This window comes from Parus major, chromosome 1A (genome assembly GCF_001522545.3).
Source record: "Parus major isolate Abel chromosome 1A, Parus_major1.1, whole genome shotgun sequence".
NCBI lineage: Eukaryota > Metazoa > Chordata > Aves > Passeriformes > Paridae > Parus > Parus major.
Genome location: NC_031773.1, coordinates 68,012,859 through 68,040,031, shown reverse-complemented (window position 1 = coordinate 68,040,031; position 27,173 = coordinate 68,012,859). Strand labels below are relative to the sequence as shown.

General features: G+C 49.3%; 1 protein-coding gene across 2 annotated transcripts in view; it reads left to right on the top strand.

Moving 5' to 3' along the window:
- The window catches only part of LOC107205039 (cat eye syndrome critical region protein 2), a 49,467-nt gene extending 22,811 nt beyond the window's left edge, over nucleotides 1–26,656 (top strand). The window contains exons 6-18 of one of the 2 annotated variants that reach the window (XM_015629136.3): nucleotides 1,414–1,583; nucleotides 2,301–2,378; nucleotides 7,102–7,258; nucleotides 10,374–10,503; nucleotides 10,785–10,822; nucleotides 10,907–10,998; nucleotides 11,272–11,398; nucleotides 12,765–13,198; nucleotides 14,301–14,429; nucleotides 14,505–15,324; nucleotides 16,766–18,161; nucleotides 19,012–19,117; nucleotides 19,335–26,656. In XM_015629136.3, the coding sequence (XP_015484622.1) occupies nucleotides 1,414–1,583; nucleotides 2,301–2,378; nucleotides 7,102–7,258; nucleotides 10,374–10,503; nucleotides 10,785–10,822; nucleotides 10,907–10,998; nucleotides 11,272–11,398; nucleotides 12,765–13,198; nucleotides 14,301–14,429; nucleotides 14,505–15,324; nucleotides 16,766–18,161; nucleotides 19,012–19,117; nucleotides 19,335–19,340 (3,683 nt within the window). In that variant the 3' untranslated portion in view covers nucleotides 19,341–26,656. The remainder of the gene's footprint in view (nucleotides 1–1,413; nucleotides 1,584–2,300; nucleotides 2,379–7,101; nucleotides 7,259–10,373; nucleotides 10,504–10,784; nucleotides 10,823–10,906; nucleotides 10,999–11,271; nucleotides 11,399–12,764; nucleotides 13,199–14,300; nucleotides 14,430–14,504; nucleotides 15,325–16,765; nucleotides 18,162–19,011; nucleotides 19,118–19,334) is intronic. The other variant, XM_015629137.3, reaches the window with a different exon arrangement.
- The last annotated feature ends 517 nt before the right edge of the window (nucleotides 26,657–27,173 follow it).

The following is a 27,173-nucleotide window of genomic DNA, read 5'->3' as shown; positions in this document are numbered from 1 at the left end:
AAGCAGCTGGCAAGGGAATGAGAACCAAGGATGCAGGGTTTGGGGGCAGGATGCAGGTAAGCTCTCCCTGCTGCAGGTGGGTGAAGGATGGCTTTGTGTAGCTGGAGCAGCAGAACCAGCACATGGCTGGACTTTTGCTGTCTCAATTACCAGTCCCCAGTGCATTCACAGAGCTGAAATTGTGCCACTGCACACCTGACAGAGGGCAGGGGCTGGAGGGAGCCTGCAGCTTTCCAGTCTTCCTAGGATAACCTGACAGCTTGCATGTCGGAGCCTCTCGCAGCTCAGCTCCACAAAGGGCCCAGAGTCAGGTTCAGGTTTACTTCTTTGTATATTTCATTTGTTAGTTTGCTTGAAAATGTGGTGAGAAGGTGTATGACATCTGCCAGTGGTTCTGATGACCATTTCTTGCTTTCTGGGAGCCAGTGATTAGCCCTAGAAAAGTCTAGAAGGAGCTGAGAATCCCTCAGCCTTAAGGGGTTTGATCCAACACTTACCCCACTCCAAAAAAAAATACCCAAAAAGACCACAACCTTTTTCTGCTTAGAGAGCATCCTGAGGAAAAAGCATACAAGTTGCAACCCATGAGGCTTCCCTGCTCTGTGTAAACATTTGTGGAGCAGGAACCACATTCCCCATCTCCAGGTGGGTGTTCCAACCACAATGCAAGAGAGCCCTTCCTTCACAATTGATATTCAAATGTTTCACACAAGGTGGAACAGCTCTCAAAGTGTCTTGGTGGTTGGGACATGCTTCAGAGCAGTGGGTGATCTGCTTCAATCCCACTCTGGATCGAGCAAGGATGGGATGTGAACTTTTGGAACTTCCCCCTCATCTGGCAGCCTGATGAACCCTGTCCTTCGCTTCCTCTTCTACTCTTTCAAGTGTCTGCAAACAAAATGTTTCATTTGAAGGGAGCAGGAGGATTTTTTTTCACTGCAGAAATGGTTTGCAGTGATTTAAAAAAAAACCAAACAAACCACAAGAAAAAAAAAAAAAACCCTCTTATTTCAAATTACATTATTTTTTGATGGCTTTATTCTACTGCCAGATTAAATCAGAACATTTGCAGTTCCCTATGTCCTTCTCTGGCTGAGAGCAGCCATTACAAAATACCAAATTAAATTCTTTTCTCCAGTCTGCAATAAGTGGAATGTGTGCTTGCTACAGGGATGTCACACTACCTGTGTGTTGCCATGTGCCACCCTTATTTCTTCACCTGTGTACTTCACTCTCAGAGGTTCTGGTGCACAAAGAGAGCTTTGGGTCTATAGCAAATGGAATGTTTTCTGTAGCAGTGGCCATTGCCAGTGTCCTTTGCTCTTCCTGAGCCCTGAGGAGAGAGGAGAAGGGATCAAGAGGAGCTGTTAGTCATAACTGCTGTGGAGATAACATCCTCTCATGTTTTTGAAGGGTCCCAAGGGCCTGGCCGTGGGACATGGTGGTTGCTGTGCCAGACGGAAGAGGAGTGGAGGCAGGTCACAGAGAGCTTCAGAGAGAGGACTTCCCTTAGAGAGAGGCAGCTCTACAAACTCTTGAGTGAAGACTTCCTGCCGGAGATCTGCAACATGATTGCACAGAAGGTGAGGAGACACGACATCCTGTTTACCTCTCTCTGACCGCTTCCAGGAGCATGGATGCTTGCTGAGTGAAGGAGAACTCAGTCCAAAAGCAGCCTGTCACCCTGTTCTGATCCCTGCACCTACAGCCTGCAAGGATGTGGGGGCTGTTGAGCTTGTGGATGGGGGGAGGACTCTCCCCCACGCTGTGGCAGTGCTGGAGTCGGTGCTGGAGGATCTGGTTGGCGATTGCACAGCAGCGTAGGTAGGATGGCTGAAGGGGTTCCTGTCTTCAGCCCTTTCCTGCTAGCAGGGGATCTCTGTGCTTTTGAACTGCTGCGATTTACAGCCTGGATTTTCTGTGCAAGCTGCCTGTGATTCCACTTTTACTACTGGTTTCTCTGCTGAGGGGGCACTGGCTGCTTAGCTGTCCTAGCTAAGTCTGCTTTGAGCTGGTACATCAGAGCCCCAAAACTCTGAAGGGTGTTGTCCATCAGCTGAATGTTCTCAGGTGGGACAGATCTGGAAAGGGATCCTTCGGCTCAATGGCTTTGTGAAACAGGCTCTGCAGTCAGCGTGATGTTCTTGGATTGAGTTCAGTTTGCTTGTTTGCTAGCCTTGTAAAGCTAATAGGGATTTCATGGTCACTTCTAGCCCTCGGTTTCTCCTGCCAGTGTCACCGATGTGCCCTAATTTCCTCCACTCTCTTTTTCCTTCCCTCAATTCTCAACCCTGTTTCAGGAGAAGCGTCTGCAGCGGACAGAGTTTTCTCCCAGGTGGATGTCTGACCATCAGCCCATCAAACCAATCAAGCAGGAGGTGAGGGGGGGTGCGAGGGGGAGGACGACGGAGGGAGGCGAGAGCAGATGCCTCCTGGGGGAAGAAATAAACCGCAGCATCGCTATTCAGTGGGAAGGAGTCGCTTAAAAGTGCCTGTGCTGAAAGAGAGATGGGTGGTAATGCCTGTCAAAGGCAGGCTGACACCCCGGGTTTCTATGGCGAGCAGGGAGGTGCTGCCCTCTGGATCGCAGAGGTAACCGGCCTCGCCGCAGACCCCGCTGCAGCTGCATATGGAAATCTGCGCTCAGTCTGGGGAATTCCACTTCAATGAAAGTGCTGGCACATTCGAGGCAGTTCAAAGAAAAGTTGAAGAAGGATGAGAGGGCTAGAAGAACCGGCTTACAAAGGGAAATGACAGAAATTCAGCCAAGGGGAAAACGTGAGGCTGCAAACACATGAGGGTGTAGATAGCGCCAAGGGAGAGAATGACTGATGCAGTATGGAGCTGAGCTAGGAGGGGGTCAGCTGGAAATGGAAGTCACAATTTAGGCTGCTTAAAGAAATGCTTATCAAACTGCAGCCTTGTGGGCTCGAATGGCTCTTTCCGTGCCTCCTCACCCTCATCTCCCCTCCACCCCATCGGTGCTACAGCTCTGCTGCTGCTTGAGGGTCTGTGCAGTGAACCAGACCCAGGAAAATGACTGGAGTTAAATATAACCTTTTTCTTTGGTCGGGGTTATTTTTAACATAGATCAGTTTTCCGATCCAGTTCACCACACGGCCCCTAAGAGTCACGCCGGCACGGGCGGGGACACGGGGCCATGGAGATGGGGGGGTCTTTGAACTGGCAACTGCTACCCAAAGCAATTGGTCAGGCAACGTGGGATTAGCCTCAGAGGAAAAAATCAGCTCTATTCTATCAGGTTGGCGCATAATCTCTCTCTGTAGATGTAATGGAAACGAAGTTACCTGTTGTTTTGTCAAACCATGGGAAATTAGGCTGCAAGGAATATGCTGTGTGAGCCAGTAACGGGGGTTCCCCCAAAACAAAGGAGAAAGTATAGCTCCCCCTGCAATAAATGTAATTACTTAGAACAGATAAATAGAAGGAAGGAAGAACCTCTCATCGTGCTGCAGATAAAAGCCTGCCGAAAGGAAAACGAGACCCCAGCGATGGCCAGTTTGGGGCCAGAATCTGTCTGCAAAGCCCACCGTGCAGGAAGCACAGGGACACGTGTTTGTTCACAGGCAGCAGAAATCCCAGAGGAGGAGGAGGGGAGTGGGAAACACATGGAGCCTGAATGATGCTAATCAGTACCGCAGGTGCTCCAGGTCTGCGGTGGCAGAGGGCTGTTAATTGCCGCCTGTGGGCCAGTGAAACAGTTCCAGCGAGCAGGGGGCCCTCCTGGCACCCGCTGCACCGGGACACAGGGAGCCAGCAGCACCACAGGGGTGATGCTCCCCAGCAGGATGGAGCAGCCATCCCTGCCATGGGGCAGCCAGGGAAGGTGCCAGCGTGTCTGATGGTTTATTCCTCAAGCCAGCGTGGGCAGCCGGCGAGCCTGGAGGAGAAAATCTCAGCCCGGTGCAGGTGACCCCTTTCTCCTGGCTGCCGCTTGAGTTGGAGATGGAACTGCTCCATGGGCTCCTGATCCTGTGGGGGATTTCTCAACAGGTGGTTCAGATTAGCTCCTCATTAAGAGCAGCCTGAGCAGCACCCTCATTAGGAGAGCGCAGTGGAAACCTGAGCGGGGAAGGTTTGGTGGATGAGGGGCCGGGGCACTCGGGGCACCCTGCACCTTCTGATACCCGCAGTCTGGAGAGCAGAGCTAAAAGGCAGAAGTTTGGCCCTTTCAGAGTCCCAGGGCCAGGGGGACAGCAGTGATGTTGTGTCCTGGAGTGCTCTCTGCCGGAGGGAAGGAGGCGGTGATGCCTTGGTCACAGTGGTTTTTATCCCCCAGTGGGGAGGAAGCTGGAGAGGCGTCCTTTTGCCACCTCTATGGTCAGGAAGGAAGTTTAGTTTGTGTTTGGTTCTTGCTTTTGCTGTTCCAATAAGCATCTGCTCCCACTAATCCAGTAGGAGTTTACTGGTTCATGTTTGTGTATATTTTTTAACCCTGAATGGAGCACACTCGTCCCCAATGGACTCAGGTGGGACACCAGACTGAGGGTCCCTCTGAAAATCAGGTTCTTTCTGTGGCTGAAGTGTCTCAAGGAGCCCAGTGCAGCACTGTGCTGCCCTGCAAGTGCTGCAGGGAGTATGCAATTGTGGGTGTCTACTGCAGTCCTCACTACACTGGGTTTGTGGTTTCTGCTTTTCCCCTTCCTTTGTTTTCTAGATCTGGTAGCATGACACCCTCTCCTTTGTTTAAAAGTGCTTTGTTGATGCCATGTTTGTGGTGGGTTGATGTGGAGCGAGCTGTGGATCCTGTGTCACCCTGTTAAAGCATAGGGTGCTGAGTGTGCCCTGCAGGCTTGGATGTTGTGTTCCTGTTTCCACAGGACATGAATTTGGATTAATCCAGGGAAAGGGAAGGTCTCACCTGTGTACCAGCAATCAAAGAAATTGTAACATGCCAGGCTGGCTTACTGGTTTGAGAATATAAAGGCTGATGGTCACATCCTCATTAAAATATCTTGGCATGCCAAGTTTGGTGGCTGGCTCCTGCTCACCTCTTTCTCTTACTGCAGAACCTGACTCTTTTGGTTCCTACTGTAATTCAAAGCTTTATCAGTAAAGTCAGAGGAAAACTGTTTGACAGTGGTCAGGATCAGGTCCGAAAAGGAAGTTGTTTGCAGCTCATGAGTAACAAATCAGATGGCAAAGCTATTGAGAAAGGGATATAAAAAGAATCAAACATGGGAATATAGAACCCAATTCTCTAGGTTCTTGACCTTTTGTCATAGTACAATCCTGGGCATCCTGGTGTTTGGGTATGGATCAAGGAGGAAAGATCTGAGAGACAACTGGAATAATCATTCCAGGAAACTGAAAGGATTGCTTTATAAGAAAACATTTAATCTAACTGTAGAAATGTGGGAATGTTGTGTAAGTGTCTGAGGAAGTCCATAAGGTAAAGGCTGGAATGTGACTGAAGAAAAGGAGAATTTGTGTTCACTCAGAAGAATGTACCTAGGAATAATTGGGAAAAAATTGAATGAGGAGTTGAGAAACAAACTTTAAACTGATTGTGAGGGGAAGCTGGCTAATCTTACAGCACCTGAACTCATGGAATGATTTCCCTAAGAAAGAGATAGACAAGTGATAACATTTTGTCAAAGATATAAAATGGAAGAGAAGAGAATGATTCCCTGGAGATGAGATGAAGCTCTGGGTTTCACCTTAAAGGATCAGCACAGAACTGGTGGTTTTTATTGCCCAATCTGTCCCTAAATGCAGGATACAATCCTAATTTTGTCAAGAGTCCCATGACCCTCTCTTGGACACTTCTCTGTGGCTGTTGGTGGTTGAAGCATAATTCTCTTAATGTATTGTTTCTCCTGGAGGTGATACATGGTGCTCATCTGCAGAGAACTGGAGTGGGAGTTTGTAGGGCAGCACAGGGTTGTGGAGGGGAAGGGGAGGCAGAGAGGGAAAAGAATGTACAGCAGAACCAGACAACGTTTTTAGGCCTTCATCAAAACACCCCCAGGTTCTATTTCTGGGCAGTGAAACAAGGACAAAATAGTAATCGTGGTGCCAGAATTCTTTTTATATTTTTATTTTTTCCTGGGGATTAATAATGGGCCTGGAGAAGTTGATGGTCTGAGCAGCAGCCAGTGGACCCCAGCTGATTGCTAATCCTCAGGAAATGCCTTCTGCCTAAGTGGTGGTTGCTGGTTATTCCCTGAAAATGAAGTTGGAGCAAACTCTGTGTACATTGTTATTTTCTGGTTGATTTTCCCTGCTGATAAGGCACAGATATCTTGGTCACAGGGGTAGGAGTTGGCTGGTGGTTGACTGATATATTTGTCTCATAATTAAATTAAGGTAATAAAGATAATTCCACACTTCCACATACATACCTCATGCTTTATTAGAGAAATAGGAGCAGGCAGTCCCTGGTCTCAGAAGCCTGCAGTCTTAAGTAGGATCAAACACAGCCTTGCAGCCTGCTGGCAGTGGGGAGGTGAGAACATGGGGCAATAAAGAGCCAGGTGTCCTTGAATGAGAGAGCTGGTTTTGGGACCCAGCAGGAAAACTGTCCAAACAAACAAATGAGAGCCAGTTCAGGGGAGATTAGCACACAGAAATTCTGAACAGGAAAGGAAAACATTCCTAATGATACCTTGACACAAGGCTGTACCAGACGCTTTTCCTATTGAAGTATTCTGTGTTTTGCAGCAGAGACAGGTTTGGCAAAGTAGTCCTTTCTTCTCACACTTGCAGTCAGAGCTCTGCTAGCTGGAAGAGGTAGAGGTGTTGTGTAAGGGTGTCAACAGCCTGAATCCTTTTCCCAGAAGGGAAGAGAAATGCGCACGGTGCATCCCTGACAGGATGGCAGCTTGTCTAACCCATCGCTTCTCCTTCCATTGTCCTTGTATCAGTAGGATTTCATTGCTTCACAAATAACTTCCCTTTCCATGTTGCTTTTCATCTAGGAAATCATACATACCAATCCTCTTTTTTTTCCCCTCTTTTTTTTTTTCCCTCCCAGTCATTCATTGTAGGTGTGCTTTAATACTTCCTCAAAGCAAACCTGACTGCTCAGCTTTCAATAAACCAGGGCATTACAGTTTTTGGTGCATCATTCTGTTACAGGTAAACCCAAATGTGCTGAGCTCAATGGAGAAGCAGAGGCGCAGAGAGGAAGAGGAGGAGCGCCAGATCCTTATAGCAGTGCAGAAGAGGGAGCAGGAGCAGCTGCTGAAGGAGGAGAGGAAGAGGGAGATGGAGGAGAAGGTCAAAGCAGTGGAAGGTAACATGTGGAAGCTTTCAAAGTCAAGACTTGAGATCTTGAATTCAAGTCTGCCATTTGCATTCCTGCCCTGCCAGACTTGCTAATGAGAATGTTTTCTTGCACTTACATCTGATAAATTGGTCTGACTGTAGTTTATTTTCCTTTGTCTGTCCTCTCAGTGTTGGTGGCTGTTCTCTAGGGCACCTTTGGACTGTGTTGTATTTTTCAAATTGCTCTGATCTTCTTCCTTCCCCCAGCTGTCCATTTCTTTTCTCCTGCTATTTATGTTGTTTCTCGGTTCTGTCTCCCCACTTGCCACCTCAGGATTTCCCTGTGTGCAGGATTAGCTGGCTTTGCTCTCACTGGATAGCATTTGGTTCTTTTGGCCCAATGCTTGATGAAAGAATTCCCTTTGAGGAGAAAGGGAATAGGATAACAGGGGAGCAGGAAGAGTAGTATTTTTATATTGCTACTGGCCTTATCAATTGGAGAACTAAAGATGAAGGGACCAGGCTACACAGAGCACCAGAGGTGGCAATTTCAGATCAAGGCAGTCAGGCAGTACATGTAGGTGTGGATGTCAGAGCAAGCTCATTTCTGAGCACCTTCTCTCTGTTGGCCTCCCTTATGGGGCATTCCTTTAGCTGCTGCTTTAGCCACAGTGACTGTCTGGGCTGTTTTAGTTCTACAGAAAGGCTGAACATCCTCAGAAAACTGTGGCAATGTGGGGTAGTGTCAGTATCGTGAGTTCTGAAGTGGATAAAGAATCAGAAGAGGAAAAAAAATATTAGGTTCATACAAACCTTGTAAACTTTCCAAAATGAAACAGTTTGCTACCAGATGTTTGGTGGGAGGCCAGATGTTATCTAAGAATAGCTTCTTTTTACCTGTTTACCTTTCTAACCTTTAGAAAAACCAATTACTTCCCTGGCCTTGGTGTATTCCTGGTTGCTAGTCCTAGCTAATCAGGTGCTTTAAATTGTGACTCATCTAGATTCCGTATCTGCCACAGATATCTGCTTCCCTTGGCAAATTGCACATTCTCTGTGGTTTAATGCTTTATCTCTATATACAAAATTAGTCTTGAGGTTGCACCAGAGCTGCAAAGAGAAATGTTCCTGTAAAATGGTTTTGTTTTGGTGTAAGCCACTTCCTTTTCTGGGTAAATGCAATCATTACATCATCAGATTCAAAGGCACCAGAGCCATGCAAAGAAACTGGCATGAGATTGAGCAGTAGACTCTTTTAAGCCAAGTTAGCATACATTCATGCTTTTTTTGGCAGAGGTGCTTTAATTTTGTTTTTGTGACATTTATTTCAGTTGGTTTAAACTCTTCCCTAGTCCATTTAGGTTTAAACAGGAGGTGTCTCCTTTTTAGCTGGTGCAAAAGCTGTTTGCAAAGGTTATGTTGACTTGTTCAGTTACATCACTACAGTATTTTTTATCCCTGGAACCAGCAGCTATCCAAGTAAAAATGGCTTCTTAATGATCTTTTCTTAGTGCCAAGCACACCCACCACTAGCATTTGCTGTCATGACAGTTCTTATGATGGAGAGGAAATTATTTGAAAATTATGTAATTTGCTTTACTTGCTTGAGACTTGTTAAAACTGGACATCCAACAACAGAAATTTTCTAGTTACAAAGATTTTCTTCTAATTTTCAGTCTGGAATACAATTTTAATTTTATATGGCCTTCTGGTACCAGGATAGCATTCCTTGATTCCTGTCAGTTTACCAGGTCAGATCCTTGGTGGATTTCTAAAATCTGCACAATCTTTACCTCTTGGCTGCTGTTGTCATGAGATTTTCCATTTGCTGCCCAGATAATCACTTCATGTTCTCTTCAGCTTTCTCACTTATCCATTGCAATGCCATCTAAGGATGCTAATTTTATGAAAGAAACATGAAATCTGAACAGTGCTTGGACAGACTCAGATGTTCTCTGTTATCTGAAATTGGGTGTTGCACTTCTGGTCATGCAATTCTCTTAGATTCTGTAGGACACCATAGATGCAAGTCCTATAATCCTGACTTCAGTGCTACCCTGAGTCTTCTAACAGGAAATCTGAGCTTTCTTTTACCAGTTTTTGACATATCTGCCAATGAATGTCCCTACACACACTCACCTTGTAGCTATTCCTACTTTTCTTGTGCTATCAACCCCCATCCCAAATTTAGACAGAGTAGGACTTTAATAAATATATTTCCACCAGAGCTGGTACCTCTTGAGTAGATGGCATTTTCCAAAGGCAGAGCCTCTGCTAGAGGGTGTTAGCTGAGTCTCCCATATCTTTCTTTCACTCTGGGTGTTCCCTGGTGTGGCCTGTTCCTGTGACACCTCTCCCTGAACATTACTTTCACAGAATTCTGCTCCTACAGAAGGTTGGGTCCAGCCGCAGGTGTTTCGCAAGTCAAATGAATTCAGATTTCCTATAAGAAAAAGGAAATGAGGTTCATAAGAGCCCATAAACTTTCTATTATGAAGCAATCTGTTAGCCAGCTGTCTGGTTGCAAACCACAGGTTATATTACCAGCATTGCTTCTTCCTGTGCCTCACTTCTTTAAACGAAAGCTGTCCCAGTGGCCCTCGTGTGTGGCAACTTGTTTGCTCTGCCTGCTGGCCATGAAGACCTACCTGAGCAATCTTCCCAAAGCCAGCCATGGAGGATAACAATGACCCCAGTTACTCATTGCCACTCAGCTGGTAGAACTTCATTTGGCACTGCTCTTCATCCCATTCAGTGCAAGGGCTGCTGCCTCAAGTTCACCTGCCTGAGGTGAAGCCCCTAAAGGAAGGTCACAAGGAGTCAGTTCTTTCCATAGTGCTCAGCTGTGCCTGGGGCTGGTGTTGAACTTCCCTCTTTGTACCACACCACTTCTGGAAGTTGCCTAAGGCAGCACCTGTGCAACAGCAGTGCTTCAAAAGTGGTGTTTGTAACCAAGTGAGGGTGATGAGGCGTGTTGGTGGTGCACTGTATTCTCACCTCACCTGCTCCTGTGCTGTTGCTGCTTTTGCTGAAAGAGCAAGATCAGATCACTGGAGTTCTTGAGAGCTGCAGGAGCACCTCCTATTTCCCTGCAAGATGTGGGCAAGGAGTGCTGAATGACTTTTCATCTCTTCCCACCGCAGAACGGGCTAGGAGGAGGAAACTTCGTGAAGAGCGGGCCTGGCTGCTGGCACAGGGGAAGGAGCTTCCCCCTGAGCTTTCCCACTTGGATCCCAGTTCCCCTGGCAGGGAAGAGCGAAGGACCAAGGATATGTGAGTACACAAAGGGGCAGCACAGGGGTGTATTGAAGCAGTAAGTATGGCAAGGAGAGGAGTGTGATCATTCACAGGAATGCAGAGGGAGAAGTGAGGTTGGAGAACAGTGAGAGGAGTGAGCTGAGAAACATCTGGGTTTGGTCCATATGAGAGGAGTGTTTGTGATGAGGCCTATTTGCCAGCATTGTGGCACTGCATGGGTTGAAGAGAAGATGAAGTACAGAGCATGTCTCACCTATCCTCAGCCTGAATATTCACTGTGGTGCTTCCCATTACAGCTTTGAACTGGACGATGAGTTCACAGCCATGTACAAAGGTTAGTCCCACCCCATCTTCTCCAAGTGAAATACTTCTGTGTGTGTGTGAGTGTAACCATTCTCCTTTCTCTTGCTGCTGCCAGTTCTAGATGTGGTGAAGGCTCACAAGGACTCTTGGCCCTTCTTGGAGCCCGTTGATGAATCATATGCTCCCAACTACTACCAGATCATTAAGGTATGGAAAGTGGCCCAGGCATCTTGACTGATGCACTTTGTTAAATGGGATGCAGTTTTTTGGAAGTGTTTTCAAGTTTGATGGGTTGTATCACTCTCACAGTCAATCTCCATGATTCTGGCAGTCCCTTCTAGCCTAACAAGTCAAGAAAACCAAAGATGGATGGCTGCCTCTCTGGAGAGCATCCTCTGCTGCCCATGCCCTCTCTGAGCTCTAACTTTGTAAGCCCCACTATGCTTTCTGTAATTGAGGAGAAGTTTGGTTGTATTCCAGGCCCCCATGGATATCTCTAGCATGGAGAAGAAGTTGAATGGAGGTCAGTACTGCACCAAGGATGAGTTTGTGGGTGATATGAAGACCATGTTCAGGAACTGTCTTAAGTACAACGGTGAAGGCAGTGGTAAGAGCAGTAAGATGCTAAATTTGTCTATTTGCAGTGCTCAGCCAAAGCAAGCAGTGCCCTTCTTCCCCCTCACCACTACTTGATTTGTGCTTCTTCTCTTCCAGAATGTTTTTGGGAGACCAGATGAGAGGGTAATAGTTACTGAGACCTGCACTGGGTTTTAGTGAGGCTTTTAGCACAGTTTGGTCATGCTGAATTGGGGCATGGCATACTAAGAATTGCCACGTTGGTAGGTGGTGGAGGCAGAAAATACAAAGAGAGGAGAGTCTTGTTTCTTTCTGAGCTCATTCCTTCATGTGTTTATGTGTGCTCCTTTTCCTCATAGTAACTAACACACACTTTGAAAAGCACTGGAGTCTGGTTAACTCCCAGTGTTTCTTGAGTACCACAGGAAAGTGGGGAGTGAACCAGGCCTGTCCTTTGGATGGAAAATGTAGCTTTTAGGTTCCTTGGCTATTGAAGGAACAACGTGAGTGTGCAAATGGGAAATCCTGGGTTTAATTGCCATGCCAATTAAAATTCTATGTGTTGCTTAGATAAGAAATCAGTTCCCATATGGTGGGTCATCACTGCAGACTGTCTCACCAGTAACACCTGGTGAGAAAGGGAGAGCAACAGTAAGAACAAGTCAGCTTGTTGCTGTTGGCTGCAAGTAAAAGCGTACCTGCACTGCCACTGGGAGAGCTCTGTTCCTCAAGGAACTTCAGGGTTAGTTTAGTGGAAGCAACTGGAAAGTCACTTGCTTCAAGGCCTTGTCATCAACACCTCTCACATGTCTTTTCCTTCCTATCCACTCAACAAAAAGTAAAAGCTCATCTCAGCAGAACTGTCCAGTGGAAATGACGCAGTGGGGACGCTGGTGTTGGCAATAGCTTTCGTGTCAGGGTCAGCAAGTTCTTTGGAAACTACAGGGATAAATGTGTTTGCTGATTTTCCTCTGTCTTGTGGCCCACAGCAGAGATCTGAACGAGTCCAAGAAAAGCCTCTGAATGTAATCAAATAGCATTGCTGGAAGTTCACATTTCTTCTCTCAGCACTCTTGCTAGTTAACTGTGCAGGTCACACATCTCTACGAGCAGAGGTGGTGCTCCTCCTAATGTAATTCTTGGCACTAGGCTGGAGCACTGAGTTAATGCTGACTCTGCAGGCCCTGCTGCCAGTGGTACTTTGTCATGCCTGTGTGCCTGTCCTCTGGTGGGGTTACTGAACAGAACTGATGCTGTGTTGCTTATGGAGTTTAGGAACCAAAGCCAACGAGTTAGAAACAAAAGTCTTCCTTGGAGAAACTTGGCAGAGGGGAGATGATTTATCTGATGTTGCATAATTGCTTCTCTCTGATGTTCTTGGGGGTTTTTGACTGCAGAATACACAAAGATGGCTTACAACTTGGAGAGGTGTTTCCACCGAGCAATGATGAAGCACTTCCCTGGGGAAGATGGAGACACTGATGAGGAGTTTTGGATCAGAGAGGACGGGAGACGAGAGAAGAGGAGCCGGCGGACCGGCCGCTCCGGCACAGGCAGCGTCTGGACTCGATCACGAGACCCAGATGGGCCTGGCAAGAGACAACAACGCCTGGAGAATGGAGGAAAACCTCCACCATATCGAGCAACTTCCAGGGCTCCTGCTTCTTCCTCTTCTTCCTCTTCCTCCTCCTTCTCCTCGTCCTCTGTAGATGACCCAAGTGGCAACCCAGCACAGACGGCTCGAGAAGGGGGCCCGTCCAACGGGCGAGGCTTCCCTCGCTCCCTGCAGTACGGCGGCATGCCCAGCCCTGTGCCACATCCTGGACAGATGGTGAGGAGCACTTCCTGCTGTCCTTTCCCCATCAGGACGAGGGAGGGAAGGAGGGAAGTAAGGGGGAATGAAACTTCCTACCATGAAATCTTTAGTGCATGTCAGAAACCTTTTCCCAGAGAGAAGGGGTCAGAGCTATGGTTCCTCCAAGTGAAACTTTACAGCCCTTAGATTTAAACTGGTGTAATTGAAGTCTTTGTCACATTAGGTGGGGTGATCCCCTAATGTTTCCCATGGCTGGCATGTCCCAGTGTAGGCTTGCACAGACTGATTCCCCCAGTTCTCTCCTTGGAGAGTAACCCCAGAGTGCATGGGAAGCTGTAACATTTCTTCCCTTACCCCCCAGTTTATGAAGCTGAACAAGCTGGTCTTCTTTTGTCTCAATTGTTTACAGATGCCTGGTAACTTTGTGCCATCTGTGTACGACTGCATTTCGTGCCTTGAGTATTTATAAAAGCAGTAAACTAAATCAAACAAAGGCCACCCTGGACTGCAGCAGTGACCTATCTTTAGCCCAACATTTCTTCTCTGGATGCCACCTGTTCTGCCTCCCTTCTGGGCTGTTCCTCACCCATCCTTCACTGCCGTTTTCATTTTAACCAGGGATGGCTTGTGGTGTGATGGATCTGCTGTTCCCCTGAGATCTTAGGCTATCCCTTGCCCCTTTTAGCTAGAGATCTAACAAAATTTTTAGAGTGATGCATGTGTTGCAGATAGTGGGAGGCAGTAGGAGAGCTGGAGGCATTGAGTATTTTGAAGGAAATCCAGCACATTTCCCGTTGTCTTCCTGCTTCCACAGTCTTGTGGTGCGTTTCTCTTCTTGAAGCAAAGCACTGCCCCCTCCAGTCTTCTTGCTTGCTCCCCAAGATTTGGGTGGCAAGTGAGTGTATTGCAGCTTGGAGAGGTTGGGGTGAGTGGCTTTGATAAGGCTGTATCACCTCCTAGAAGAGAGGTTTTCCACGGTACCTCCAGAACAGTCTGGCTGCTTATTCGTGTGGTTACTCCAGCCTTGGCTCCCCCACACCTGCAGCATTCCTGCTCACTTTTATGCACTTCACAAATCGTTTTATTTCTCCCCCCTGCACCCCTCCCCATCCTTCAGAGACCAGCGGTGCCAGGAACGTTTGGCCCTTTGCGTGGATCCGATCCCACCAAACTGTACGGCTCTCCGCGCGTGCCTGAGCCCCATCCCGGAGACCCGGTCCAGCAGCACCAGCACTTTGCCATGCAGGTGAGCCCTTCCTTCCGAGGCCTGCGGCACCCCCGGCCCCGCAGCTCTCACTGAGACCCCCCTCTCTCTCCGCAGCCGGCCGTGGGACTGAGCGAGCACCGCGGGCACCGGCTGGGCACTCCGGAGAAGCAGGCGTGCGCGGCGCCGGCCCATGTAGCGGGGCTGGGCCCCCGGCTGGGCTCCCTGCAGCTGGGGCGCGTGGGCGGCCCCCCGCCCGACGCCGTCTACCCTCCGGCCCAGTTCCAGCAGGGCTTCCTCCCGCCACGGCACAACGGGCCCCCGGTGAAGCCGCCGGAGGGCTCGGAGGTCCCCCCGGGACACATGTACCGGCCCTACAAGTACCTGAACCGCGCGCATCCGGCCCTGTGGAACGGCAGCCACGGCCCCGCCGGCCAGGCTGCCGTGGGGCCGGAGGAGAAGGCGCCCATGGGGCCGGGGCCCTCGCTGCAGCCCCGTGTCCTGGGCCATATGATGGACCCCCGGGCCATGAGGCCGCCGCTGCCTCCCAGCCAGTGGAGCGAGCAGTCGAATTTCCTACCTCACGGGGTGCCTCCCTCAGGGTACATCCGGCCGCCCGGGAAAGCCGCCGGGCAGAGGATGCCGCAGCCGCCGGCCGCTCTGTTTGGGGGACCGCCTCAGGTTCAAAGAGGGTGCCAGGGCGGGGACTCCATGCTGGACAGCCCGGAGATGATCGCCATGCAGCAGCTGTCCTCCCGCGTGTGCCCGCCGGGTGTGCCTTACCACCCTCGCCAGCCGCCCCCGCCGCACCTCCCCGGGCCCTTTCCCCAGCTGGCTCACGCAGCCTCCGCCGGCGGCCAGCCCCCAAAACCCCTCCTGGGAAACGGGAGCTCCCAGGATCCCACCGGCCAGACCATGGACATGGACAGCAACCAAGGTAACGCCCCGAGTGCCCACTGGTAGCACTTGACCGTCCTTGCCTGTATCTGCCTCTACCTCTCAGAAGATAATTCAAATCTTGATTGAATATTATGAGGGGAACTGAGTTTTTACATGTAGTTTTTACATGTAGTTTTGTTTTTTCAATCTAAATTGGAATATGTTTTCTACTCTGGGCATTGCTTAGGTTTTTCTAGGACTGTTTTGTTTCACTGTAGCCTTCCAGAGGTCCCCTCTGTCACAGCTTTATGTGCAAGTTATCAGTGTGCCACGAGGTGCAAATGCAAAGCACAGGCTGTGATGCTGCTAGAGCTCACCTGGAGTTAATATAAAGCTTGGATCTGCAGGTAGTTAGGTAAGAAGAGGAGATATTATGTGAATAAATGCCTTAAATATACTCCTATGAGTGTGTGTCAGTTCTCCTCTGAAATGCACATCTGCCTTATGAGCTCTCAACATCTTAAAATCTTCACACACCAGGGTTGCCCAAAAGCCCTGAGCAGCTGTATCGGTTCAGGTGGGATGGCAGCATGTCATGCATGCCCTCACCAGCTTCTTTCTGGTTGAATTTCATTTGTTCTATCCGGTAAACTATGGATAATAAAAAAAAAAAGAGCCTTAAAAATAAAACCTAATGCAGAGATCAAAACAATTCAGAGATCAAAAAAAATTTTTTTCATTAATTCTAGCTGGTAAACTAGAGATCAAAACCCCCTTGTATCTTTTATCAATCCCTTGTGTGCCTTGCACTAAGAGGAAACTCTTTCCTTGTGTGGCATTGCTTAAAAGTTATCATCATAATTTAGCTTGCTGGATACAGAACAGAGACAGGGAGAATGTTGAGCGATTGCAGGACAGAGCAGTCTCATCTCCAAACCACACTTGTTAAAATATGACTGTGATCAGCTCTGCAGCATCTCAGGCTGTGGTGGTGCTTCTGCCCAAGCTGCATGCGAACCGGGTTTGTGGAGGGTGAGCTGAAGTTCAGTGTTAAGAATAAATTCTTTATTGTGAAAGTGGTGAGGCCCTGACACAGACTGTCCAGAGAAGCTGTGGATGCCCCATCCCTGGAGGTGTTCAAGACCAGGATGAGGAGGTGACTTTGACCAATCTGACCTAGTGGGAGGTGTCTCTCTGCACAGGGGAGAGAACTACATAATCTTTAAGGTCTCTTCCAACCCAAACTATTCCATGATTCTATGACCAGAAGGGATAAGGCAGTCAGAAATTGAGCTGAAACCAGCACCTGAGGTCACTGTGGACCCCTACTCTGCCTCTCCTTCAGGCAGCCTCTGCACACCTCTATGTCAGACCAAACACATGTGCCCTGTTACTCCAGGGGAAGCTGGGACTTAGCAGTGGCTTTTCAAACAGCTGTTAAAGATCAGCCAAATTTACCAAAATTAGGCATGTGTTTGACTTTCTTCCCTCTCTTTCAGTGGACACACCGGCGGGCATGGACGAGAAGGCTCAGTGCATCAGCATTCCCGACGGGGCCTACGCCAAACTCCTACCTCATCCCAAGCCCCCGCTGCCCATGGAGTGCACGAGGCGCGCCTTGGCCCCGGATGGGGAGGAGGACGGCCCCGGTGTGAAGGGTGACCTGAAGGGAGGGCAGGCCAAGGGAGCGTGGTCGGCAGAGGGCGGCTACGCCGGCGACCCGGGCTGCGTGAGGGACCTGGTGCCCGCCTCCGAAAGAGGGGGTCCCCTGCCTCAGAACGGGGCGGCGGGCGAGGGGCCGGCAGCCGGCCCCGAGGGGAAGGGGCTGCCTGCCAACCTGCTGGAGAAGCCCCTCTGCGGTGGGGGAAAGGCTCTGCCCGAAGCAGCCGTGCCTTGCATGGGGCAGGGCACCGGCCTCCCTGGCGTGGACGCCACCTCCATGGGGGCCACCCCCAACCAGTTTCATCCTCTCTACATGTCCGGGCTGGAATACCCGAATTCGGCCGGGCGGTACCACATCAACCCGGGCCTGCAGGGCTTCGGCCCCATGATGGGGGGGAAGCCCCCTCCTCCTGCCTCCCATCCCCAGCATTTCCCCCCGCGGGGTTTCCAGCCGAGCAGCGCCCACCCCGGCGTGTTCCCGCGCTATCGGCCGCCCCAGGGCATGCCGTATCCTTACCAGCCGCAGCCCCAAGCCTCCTACCACCACTACCAGCGACCGCCCTACTACGGCTGCCCGCAGGGCTACTCGGACTGGCAGAGACCTCTCCACCCCCAGGCCAGCCCCAGCGGGCACCACCCGCCCCTGGCCAGGCCCCCTTTCCCAGAGCGGGGCTCTGCCGGCCTGCAGGGCTGCGAGGCGCTGAGCGCTGCCCTGGCCTCTCCCAACCGCATGGACCTAGCAAGTGCCAAAGAGGTTTCTCCAAGCGACGGGCAGGAGCTGGGGCCTGAAGATGAGAAGTCCGAGGAGTCCCAGGAAAGGCCGGAGAGTCCCAAAGAGTTCCTTGATTTGGACAACCACAACGCAGCCACTAAGAGGCAGAGCTCGGTGGCAGCGGGGGAGTTCCTCTATGGAGCTCCCCCGCCACACCTGGGTGCGGGGATGGGATTTGGCCCCTCGGCTTTCCCTCCCCATGGGGTGATGCTACAGACTGGCTCTCCTTACGGATCCCGGCATCCTGCCAGCCACTTCCAGCCCAGGACGTACGGATCGCCCATGAATGCTCACCTGTCTCATCATCCAGCCTCCAGCCAGGCCAACGGCCTCTCTCAGGAGGGCCCCCTGTACCGCTGCCGAGAGGAGAACGTGGGTCACTTTCAGGCCTTGCTGATGGAGCAGAGAGGCAGTGCAGGTGGCATGGGGGGGCCACCCCAGGACTTGTATAGACCCTCGGGGTAAGATCGTGTTTTCTGCAAGAAGGCAAGGTGGGAGGGGGGTGATGCCTGGGTGACCATCAGTGTTGGATACCCTTGAAGGGATATGGCTTCAAGTCACAGGAGATGGCAAGTCAAGTTGAAAGGCTTAAGAGGTGGCTCTTGGACTCTTGGAGTAAGAGTGCTAAGATGGAGAGAGAGTCTCATTGCATCTCCTTAAAACAAGGAACACTCACTGTCATGGAGAACCTGTTAGCCCCATCCATCCCCACACCAGTGCTGAGTTTCCCCTGACAGTGTTTTGTTAATGTGCTATCCAGGGTTGAGCATCTCTTAATCACAAGGACTCTTGCCATTTTCTTTGCAAATGTTATACTTAATCTTGCTTGTAGTGGGGAAGAGTTACTGGCTAAAGTGGAAGTTTGCCTCTTGTTATGAATGTCCTTAATGTTGCCCTCTTTTTCCCTCCTCTTGCTTTGCCCCTTCTCTGTGTCAAATTTCCATCGCAAAAAGTTACTTCTCACTGAGACTGCATATCACATTTTATTCCCAAGTGGAAAATACTGCTACTCCAACAATTCCCTGTTCAGTTTTTATGAATGTGCCTCAAGCTGTTCACTGTTTTGTCATCATCACAGCATCAAGTCCTTCCTTCTTCTAGTATTCAGGGAACTTGGCTTAAAGCTAAGCCATTGGGGGGAATGGCATGGGTTGAGGGCTGTGTTTTGGGGGAAGCCAGACAGAATATACAAGACAAATGCTTGTATGCTAATGTTGTATGTATGCCTTCAGTGAAGTAGTTTTAACCAAGAGTGGGGATTTGCTCCTGACATTCATGTGCTAAAACTCTCTCCATTCAACCTGACTCCAGAATGCAAATGCACCAGGCTCAAGTTCCTTTCCCGAAGATGCCTACAGCAACCATGTCCCGGGAAGATTTGACATCACAAAAACCATCAGCGTTGCCTCTGGATCAAGTAAGGGCTGCTAGAGAGAGCAGAGCTGAGATGCAGGTCTTTCTCCTCCCAGTGGCTTAAGGATTGAGGTGTTTGATGAGGGTGGGAGGAACTGGAGGAAGCTGTGATCTGGGGCACATCACTAGTGTTACCTTTGAACTGGTTGCATGCAATCACGAGATTATTCCTTCCTAAATCTGCCAGTTAAAGCCTCCAACTCTTGTTCTTCCTCTTCCAGAGCTAGTCCAAGAAAGGACTGACTTCACCAAGAGGAAAGCCACACATGATTTGGACAACAGAGAGGAGGGGCAGGCCTTGCTCCCACCCTCCCCTCGCCCGAGCAGCAGGGAGCTTCCCGGGGCTGTGGAACACGGCGCCGTGCCGGATTTTGCGTCGGAAACCCGCAGCGGTGCTGGGCCCCTGCCAGCCGAGCAGCTGGCTCGCCATCGCAGGGCACCCCAAACTCCAGTGGCTTTCCGTGACCAGAGACTGCGTCTCATTCAGGGTTTGAGGGATTTTTTGGGTGGGGAGGGCGGGGGTGGGGCTGGAAACTTTCATGGACTGCTAAACTCAGGTATATTTTTCAGGGTGGAAGAGGACGATGATGGAATTTTACTTGTAGTATTAACGTGTGTGTGTTTTGGAGCTGGATCCAGTTTACAGAATTTAACCTGTTGCCTTTCTAAATAAATTTTTGTTGTTGGTGAATGTATTGTACATAATGGGGGAGGGGGTGGGCCCAGCTTGTAGTGGGCTTAGCACTGGAGGAATTGTTAACTGTTTACAATCATATCACACTGAAATCTTTCAGGATAGGGTGAGGGTTTGGGGGAACTGGGGAGAGGTGAGGAAATGTGTGATGGATGACTTGCTGTCCTCCTTCCTGTCCTCTACAACCAAGACACGACCCCATAGCTGGTTGACTTAATAGCGGGAATTGCTCAGGAGCATAACACGTCCTCCTCTTTCTCTTGCCTTCTTCCTCCTTCCCCTCTCACCTCCACCCCTCTGGATCCAGGGCCTGAGTGCACTTCCAGCTCCTGTCATCATGGGGGAACAAGGAAACCAGGACCAGGAATTGAAACCAGGGCAGGACACCCATGGCATTGTCCCTTCTGCTAGTATAGTACCCTTCTCCCTGCCTTTCTGATAGAAGAAATGTGTGCTCTAGAAAACAGAAAATGGCATAAGCAGTCATCTTAAAACTGACTTTGATGAAAGCAGTGTTGCTGTAGGTGGAGCAGCACCTATCTAGTAGAAGAAATTTTGTGCAAATCTTTGCTGCCCTGCTGCCCAAGAAGAGGAGCCAAGTCCCCACCTCTTTCTCTGACCCTGGGCTATATTCACTTCTCAGCAGCAGTGAAGCAGAAAGTGCCAGAGGCTTCCTGAGCACTCTTGCTGAGGAGGAAGAGCAGGAGGCTGCCTTGGGGGAATGGTAGGATTACTGCAGTGTGAGCCATTTGTTGGATTTGGCATTTGCAAGTCACAGGTGAATTGGAAAGTACTCAAGCACTCATTCAGAGTTAGATGAGGGACAAGAGGGCTGCATGCTCGAGTTGAGTTGGTTTAACTTTCTTAAGCAGCAGGTCCTACAGGGCCAGTGGCAGTACTGCATTGTTGTGCCAGTGCTTGGACAGCCACTGCTGTTCAAACGAGTTCCATAGGAATTTCAGCTGCATTTATTCCCATCTTAAAGCTAACAAGCAGTTGATTGTTCTTGAGGAAGCTGGAGCTAAATAGGGGAGTTGTTAAGTTATGAGACTGGGCAGCCAGAGCTGCTGGGAGCGTAGCTCTTGAGAGCAGGCTGCACTGGGAGAGGACAGGGGTTAAAAAGAGGATTTTGGACAGAGTATGGCAGCAGAAGGACAGAGCAGCATGCCCTTTAGTCTGTGCTGCCAGCTAGAGGAGGGATATTGTCTTCAGTTTCTGGAGAATTTTTCTGTCTGCTTTCTTGTCTTGGATGGTGGCATCATCCATATCTTTAGCTGGATTGCACCAGGCTGCATGACTGTACTGCCTTTGTCCTGCTGTGTAGATGTACCACAAGCTGGCAGAGCTGTTCAAGTAAATGGGAGGCAACATTTGACTGAGCCATTGCTCCTTCTGTCCTAAGCTTTTGGAAGAGCAAAAAGCTTTTTGGTGTAGTTTTTGTTTTTTCATTTGTAGTCATCTGTCAGGGAGCAATTGTGACTGGTGGATTGATGTAGACTGGAATGAGCCTGAAGGTTGACCTTTGACTGAGAAATGGGTAACTGCTTTCCCCAGCTAAGAATATTATGTCTCTTCCAAATTTGTCCCAGATCTGGCTCATCAGCTGGTAGTGGTTTTCAGAGGTGCCCCAGCTGCTCCAAAAGGCAGGCTTAGATCCTTCACTGGACAGAGACACAGGAGGAGTAGTAGATATAAATGAAAAATTGTGCAAGTATAACTCCTCTTTAAGACAACAAACCTAGGACAAACACAGCTTGTCCTTGTAAAGCAGTCTTTAGTTCACCGTAGATATAAAAATAATCAGAAATAACAGATATAAAAACAGAGGAACTGGAAAATATAACTTGTAGCAAAGCATTGAAAACTCTGGAAATGTGAATATAGATTCTACATAAAAGCCCTGTCAACTTCAGTTTGTCTTCTGTATCACAGACAGCTGAATATTTGAAGTGCCTTTCATTCAGCCCATTGTGAACATTGTGGAACAGGAGGTTTTTAGAAGCTATAAAAACTCTCCAAGCAAGCTGAAGCACACTTCAGCTGGAACTGGCACTGAAAACACTGTTCTAGTGGTCATGGCTTCTGGATGAGTACCAAGCCTCAATCAAAACAGGAGACAACGAAGGAGGGCAAGAATTGCTTGTGGTCTGCCTGGAGAGGGTAGTGGAGTGTTAGACAGTGATAGATACCTTCAACTGGCATAAAGCAAATCTGGGAGAAGGGTTTGACTTGCAGACAAAACCAAGTAGTGAAGCTGACTCCTCCTGGGAGGGTTTCTAGGTAAATGTCTTTTGATGTAGTCAGTAATTTTTATTAAAGTGGCTAACAAGCTGCTGTTGTGAGGACAGATGGTTTCTGTTAGAAAAGTTCCCATAAAGAATACAGGGAACCATGGCTGGGCTTTCCTGAGGAGAGGACATGCTGAGGTGGAGTTTTAGATCAGAGTTTCCAGACATTCAAATGCTTTGTTCTTAAGTGAGGCTTGGGGGTTTTTCTTTCCCTCTTACAAAAAAATCAGAGCTTAATCTCGCTAGGTACAACCTGAGCAAATCACTGAACACTGAGTCCCCTCAGAGGGCACAGCCCTGGGAGAGGATTGCTGGGCTTGGAATACCCATGCAAATGTAAAGAGGAGCAGATAATGTGAATTTTATGATTTCCAAACCATGCTGCTTTGTAGATATTGTTGAAGAGAGGTTTGAGGGATTTAGAAGAGTAACACCTGAGCTCTTTATGTACAGAGTGGTGTGTTCTGTGCCATGGGTTGGATTGCAGTGCAGGACAAGTGTAGCTGCATTTTAAAATAATGTGGTTTTTGAGTGCCATACTTTGTGCCACTCTATAAAATTTGTAACACAATACAGAGCACCTCTGGTGCATCCCCCAGCGTTGCAGTAGTACAATATATTACCAGGTGGTCCTTTTTCAGAAAGCATCCTGAACTAGTGGCTTTGCAAAATTTCCTGTAGCTATTACTTTTCCCATCTGGAGGATGTGTTTTGCTATAATTATGGATTTCATGTTGAATGAGATTATATAATACATAGAACAATTATGAAGTTGACAGTGCTCAAGCATGACAAAAATTTCCAATATTCTCAGAAGAGCTTTGCATGCTACTCTACCTTTTTAGCCTCTTGCTCTCCCCACCACTTCCTCCTTCCTAAGTGCTGTGTGGTGTTCCCTGGATGTCAAGTTGCCTTTGCAAAGGCCATTGTATAAAATCCCCCTGAGATTCTGAATCTTTGGGCATCTTAGGTGATACAGGCCCTGGCAATTCAACTGGAAAGGGCAGTCCCTGAGGCTTCACTGGGACTCTTAGGTGTGTTTAGAAGAAGTTTGCAGTCTATAAATTCCATGGTGTGACCCACCAAACCACTTGTAGCAATCCAAGGCACCAGCCTGCAATGAGGAGGACAAAAGAGGAAAGTAAATTTGAAGTTTCAAGGCCCAACTGGTTGGATTTGTGACTTTGAAGTAGATGGAGACACTTTTCTTGGAAGCTTCTGATTTTTTCTTGTCTGCCAAACGCCTTTCCCATGCAGACTTTCCGAAGCAAATCGCCTGTGTATATTTTTGTAAGTGTGGTTTCTCAGGGTCTTGGAGAGCTATCAGCTTCATGATGGCTTATCTGAAAGCAAGTCACAGAGGCTGTCTTTCATTCTGCTGACTGAGGCAGCTCCCCTGCGGGTTCTCACCCCAACACTCCTCCATTTAAAATGAAAGTATAATTAGAAAACAACCTTTCTTTATTTTCTCCACTGATCCCTGTCAGGCTTTTGTTCATCTCTGTTCAGCCAGGGTGGTTTCTTTGTTCTTGATGGCTTCGTTCTGCTTTCCCTTTCTGAAAAGGCTGTCTTGCTGTATGCTCTGTGGAATTTCAGAGAAGGTGCTGAAATGAGTGACAGGGAGGTGTCATCCCAAAGGGTGGCTTGGACCAACAGTGGAATCTGTGATGGTGTAATTGGTCCTGGTTCCCCTTGCTGCAGAGCAGCTGTGCAACTGGGTCTGCACTTAATCAGAGCAACCCCTTGAAGGGTTTTTACTGTGGTGCATCAGTGGAGGAATGGAGCTGTTTGCTCTTGCATGATTCCTGTTTTGCTTTAAGGCAGGTGCTGGTGGTTGTGTGAGCACCAGGTCCTTCCTGCAAGGCTGGCATTGAGCAGGCTGTGCAAGGAGGGCTGCAGCTGCAGCCCCTGGGAGCTTGAAGAGTTTGTTGTAAGGGACAGAGCATCTCAAAGGTTGCCCTTGCAGCCTCTCCCCTTGTGTAGCTGTCTAACATAGCTGGGGGTGAGCACTCCGAAGAGAACTCTTTTTAACCAGCACATAATGAACTGTGTGTTCTGGTTTCCACTCTGCCCACCTCCCACTCTCAAAAAGAGCTGGGAGGGACCCATTTCCAGCTGTGTCCCAGCAGGGAGACAGCAGGCAAGGCTCAGTCCACCCTTAGGCAGGGAAATTCAGGACAGGTTCTAATGGATTTGAAACTAGATAGTAACTTCCAAGTGCACCTTTGAAGGGAGCTGTGTTGTGCTCTTCCCTTTTTGGTCACTGTCTCACCTTGGCTCACATGCAGGATTTGAGAGACCATGGAGCATTTTGTAGATCTAACACTGCTGGTCTTGCATTGGCTGAGGGCTTTTTTTCCTTCATTTGCAGCCATGGCCTAGATTTCTTTTGGCAAAGGTCTTCTTCATTTTGAAAAGTGGATATCAAAGTGAACAGTGCATGCAGGAGAGAGCAAGAGCTACGTCCACCAGGGAAAGAGGGGACAAAGGATGAGTTAGGACTGAGGCTTAATTGGGATTTTCACCAACTCCAGCAAGTCCCTCTGTCCTTTGCCCCTTTTATTTGGAAACACTTGGCTCCCTTAGCAGAAGGGCAGTAAGTGGAATATCTTCAGACTAAAAGCAGAACTGACTCTGTGTGAGCACAATTCCCTTGCTGTGAGCAAAGTTAGAGCAGAGAGCCACTGGGGACTCCTTTGGGCATCGAGTGAGTCAGGGCCCCCCGACACCTGGTGCACTGGAGCATGGCAGGGGAGCCAATCTCCCTTTCTGAGGCAGCTACAGGAGCTCAGGCCTCAACTCTCAGTCTGGAAAGTCCTCTGATCCCCTTTTGTATCACATGCCAGCAGCTTTCCAGTCTCTTTCCCTCTGCTGGCTGTGCTGCAGTCGTGGCTGTCAAGTGCAGAGATGAAATCTCACTGCCCACACGAGCACAAGGGCAGAGGCTTGGCCTTGCCAGCTGCCTCCTCTGCACACACATAGACAGCAGGTGGGGAGGGCACATTTACTCTCCTCATGGAATTGGGGTGTCCTCAGTGGCTCACAAGGCTTCTCTTGTGTGCCCCTGGGGTTTGCCAGCTGGGCACAGCGGTGTTTGTCCATCTGCCAGTACAAGGATTTGCTCCTGGTCCCAGTGCAGGGCTCTCACAAGTGATCCTGGCACATCTACCTCCAGGAGGGTTTAGGTTAAAAATGCCTGTGCATATATTGTGTACAACTGTGAAAACTCTCGTCTCTCCTCCTTGCTGGATCAATGAACGCTGCTGCCCGATCTTTTTCTGAGCAATAATAACGTGCAGCAGTGCAGCTTTGACCTTCCTGTACTGTTTTAGGGCTAAGATGACAGTGGAACACACTGGGGGGGTTCTTCTCAGTCTCAGTGGGAAGCTAGGTGCTCTCTGTGGCCCTACATTTTATCATGCTTGCTTTCCCAGAGACTGGAGGGTGGATTTAGGTAGCCATGAGAGAGCTGGGTTGCTGCTTCTGTATTTGAGGAGGCAGAGAGGGAAGGGTAAAGTTGAGCCTCATCCATCCATCCATCCATCCATGCACAGAGCAGAGCACATGGAAGAGGGGTGGGTGAACAACTCATTTAATGCCTCTGGGGAAAGAGAGTCACCCACTGCTGCTTCACTGGGCATTGCTGGGGAGGGACTGGGGGAGCCTATGCCACTACATCCATTCATTTTTCTGAAGTTGGGTAACATTGGGGTTGTTTTTGTATTATTGTAAGTTTGTAAAGAATGTAATCTGTCTGTCGGGGGCACAAGGAGAAAACGGGGGCCTTGCTCTTTTTGGGTGAGGCTGTTCTTATGTTGCTGTGCTTTTTGTTGTTGGGCAGGGAGGGCTCTGGTGGCCGTGTGGGCAAAAGCCTGGCCTTTGTCAATGGCTTGCAGCTGTCCCAGGGTGACAGGAGGGTGAGCTGAGGCTGCAGCAGAGACCTCCCACACCAAGCTGTGAAAATGCCTCTGCCAGTGGGGGAAATCTGACCTGCAGTGGGGCTTTGCACTGGCATGTTTTGCTGGGTGCTGGGATGTACCCCTCGAGGACTGGGCTTGCTTGTCCTCAGCTCAGTTGGAAACTGGGCTGAACAGCTGCCCATGCTCTTTAGGAAAGGTTGGACTGGATGGGCTCAGTTTATCAGCTCGAGAAGGAGTTCATGCTGGAGCTGCTGGTCCCAGCACTTCTGTCCCCAGCCTCAGGGGCTGCACCTCTCCATCACCTGCTGCCCCCGCCTCCCTCCCCATCCTGTAGAGCACAGTGTCAGGGATCCTCTTCTCTCTCCTGCTGCTGCAAAGTTGTGTGAACTTTCCTGGTCAATACTGGAAAGGGGAATGCTATTTATTTTTATATTGTGTATATTTTGTCTTGGTCTGCTGATTACCTTTGTTCCCCAAGAGCGACAGTTACCTCAATAGTTAGTTTAATACTGTGTGTTGGGTAATTTTTTTAAAGAACTTTTTTAAAATCTTGATCCTTGGAGGTCTGTAGATTTTATTTCCATATGAATTGGTTATTTTGTATAAAGTACATTCTTAAAATAGCAATCACCCTTGCTGTATGTGTGTTTTCTTGTCTCCTGGATGGTCTCCCTCTTCCTTTGCAAGGGGAAGCGGATGGGGGTGGGAGGATAACACAGAGGGCTTTTTTTTCAGAGGGGGACAAAGCCCTGGACTGCAGTCAGACACTGCTGTACCACCTGTAATCCATTTACAAGGGAGCACCTGGAAAGCTAATCGGGATCATTTCCCGTTCAGAAGCACAGCTGTCCGCCTATGAACAACCCAGCTGTGGAAATGAGATGGTGTCACTGCTTTCCTCCCAAAATCCCTGCTGGGCTGTGGGTTTTCCTGCAGCCCAGGTGTGCTGGGGAGCCTGCCTCTCTGCCCAAAACACACCATGCTTTTGGGGCTCAGGTAGTCTGTGCCCCCACAGCCAGGTGGAACCTCTCAGTGGCTGCCCTGAAAGGAGCCCTTGGAGCTGCTAAGGAGGAGCTGATGTAGCCTCTGTGACTCCCCTTTGTGCTGCTTTAATTATGGCCCTCGGGGGCTGTCATAGCCTGTGTGTGGTGGTCCAAA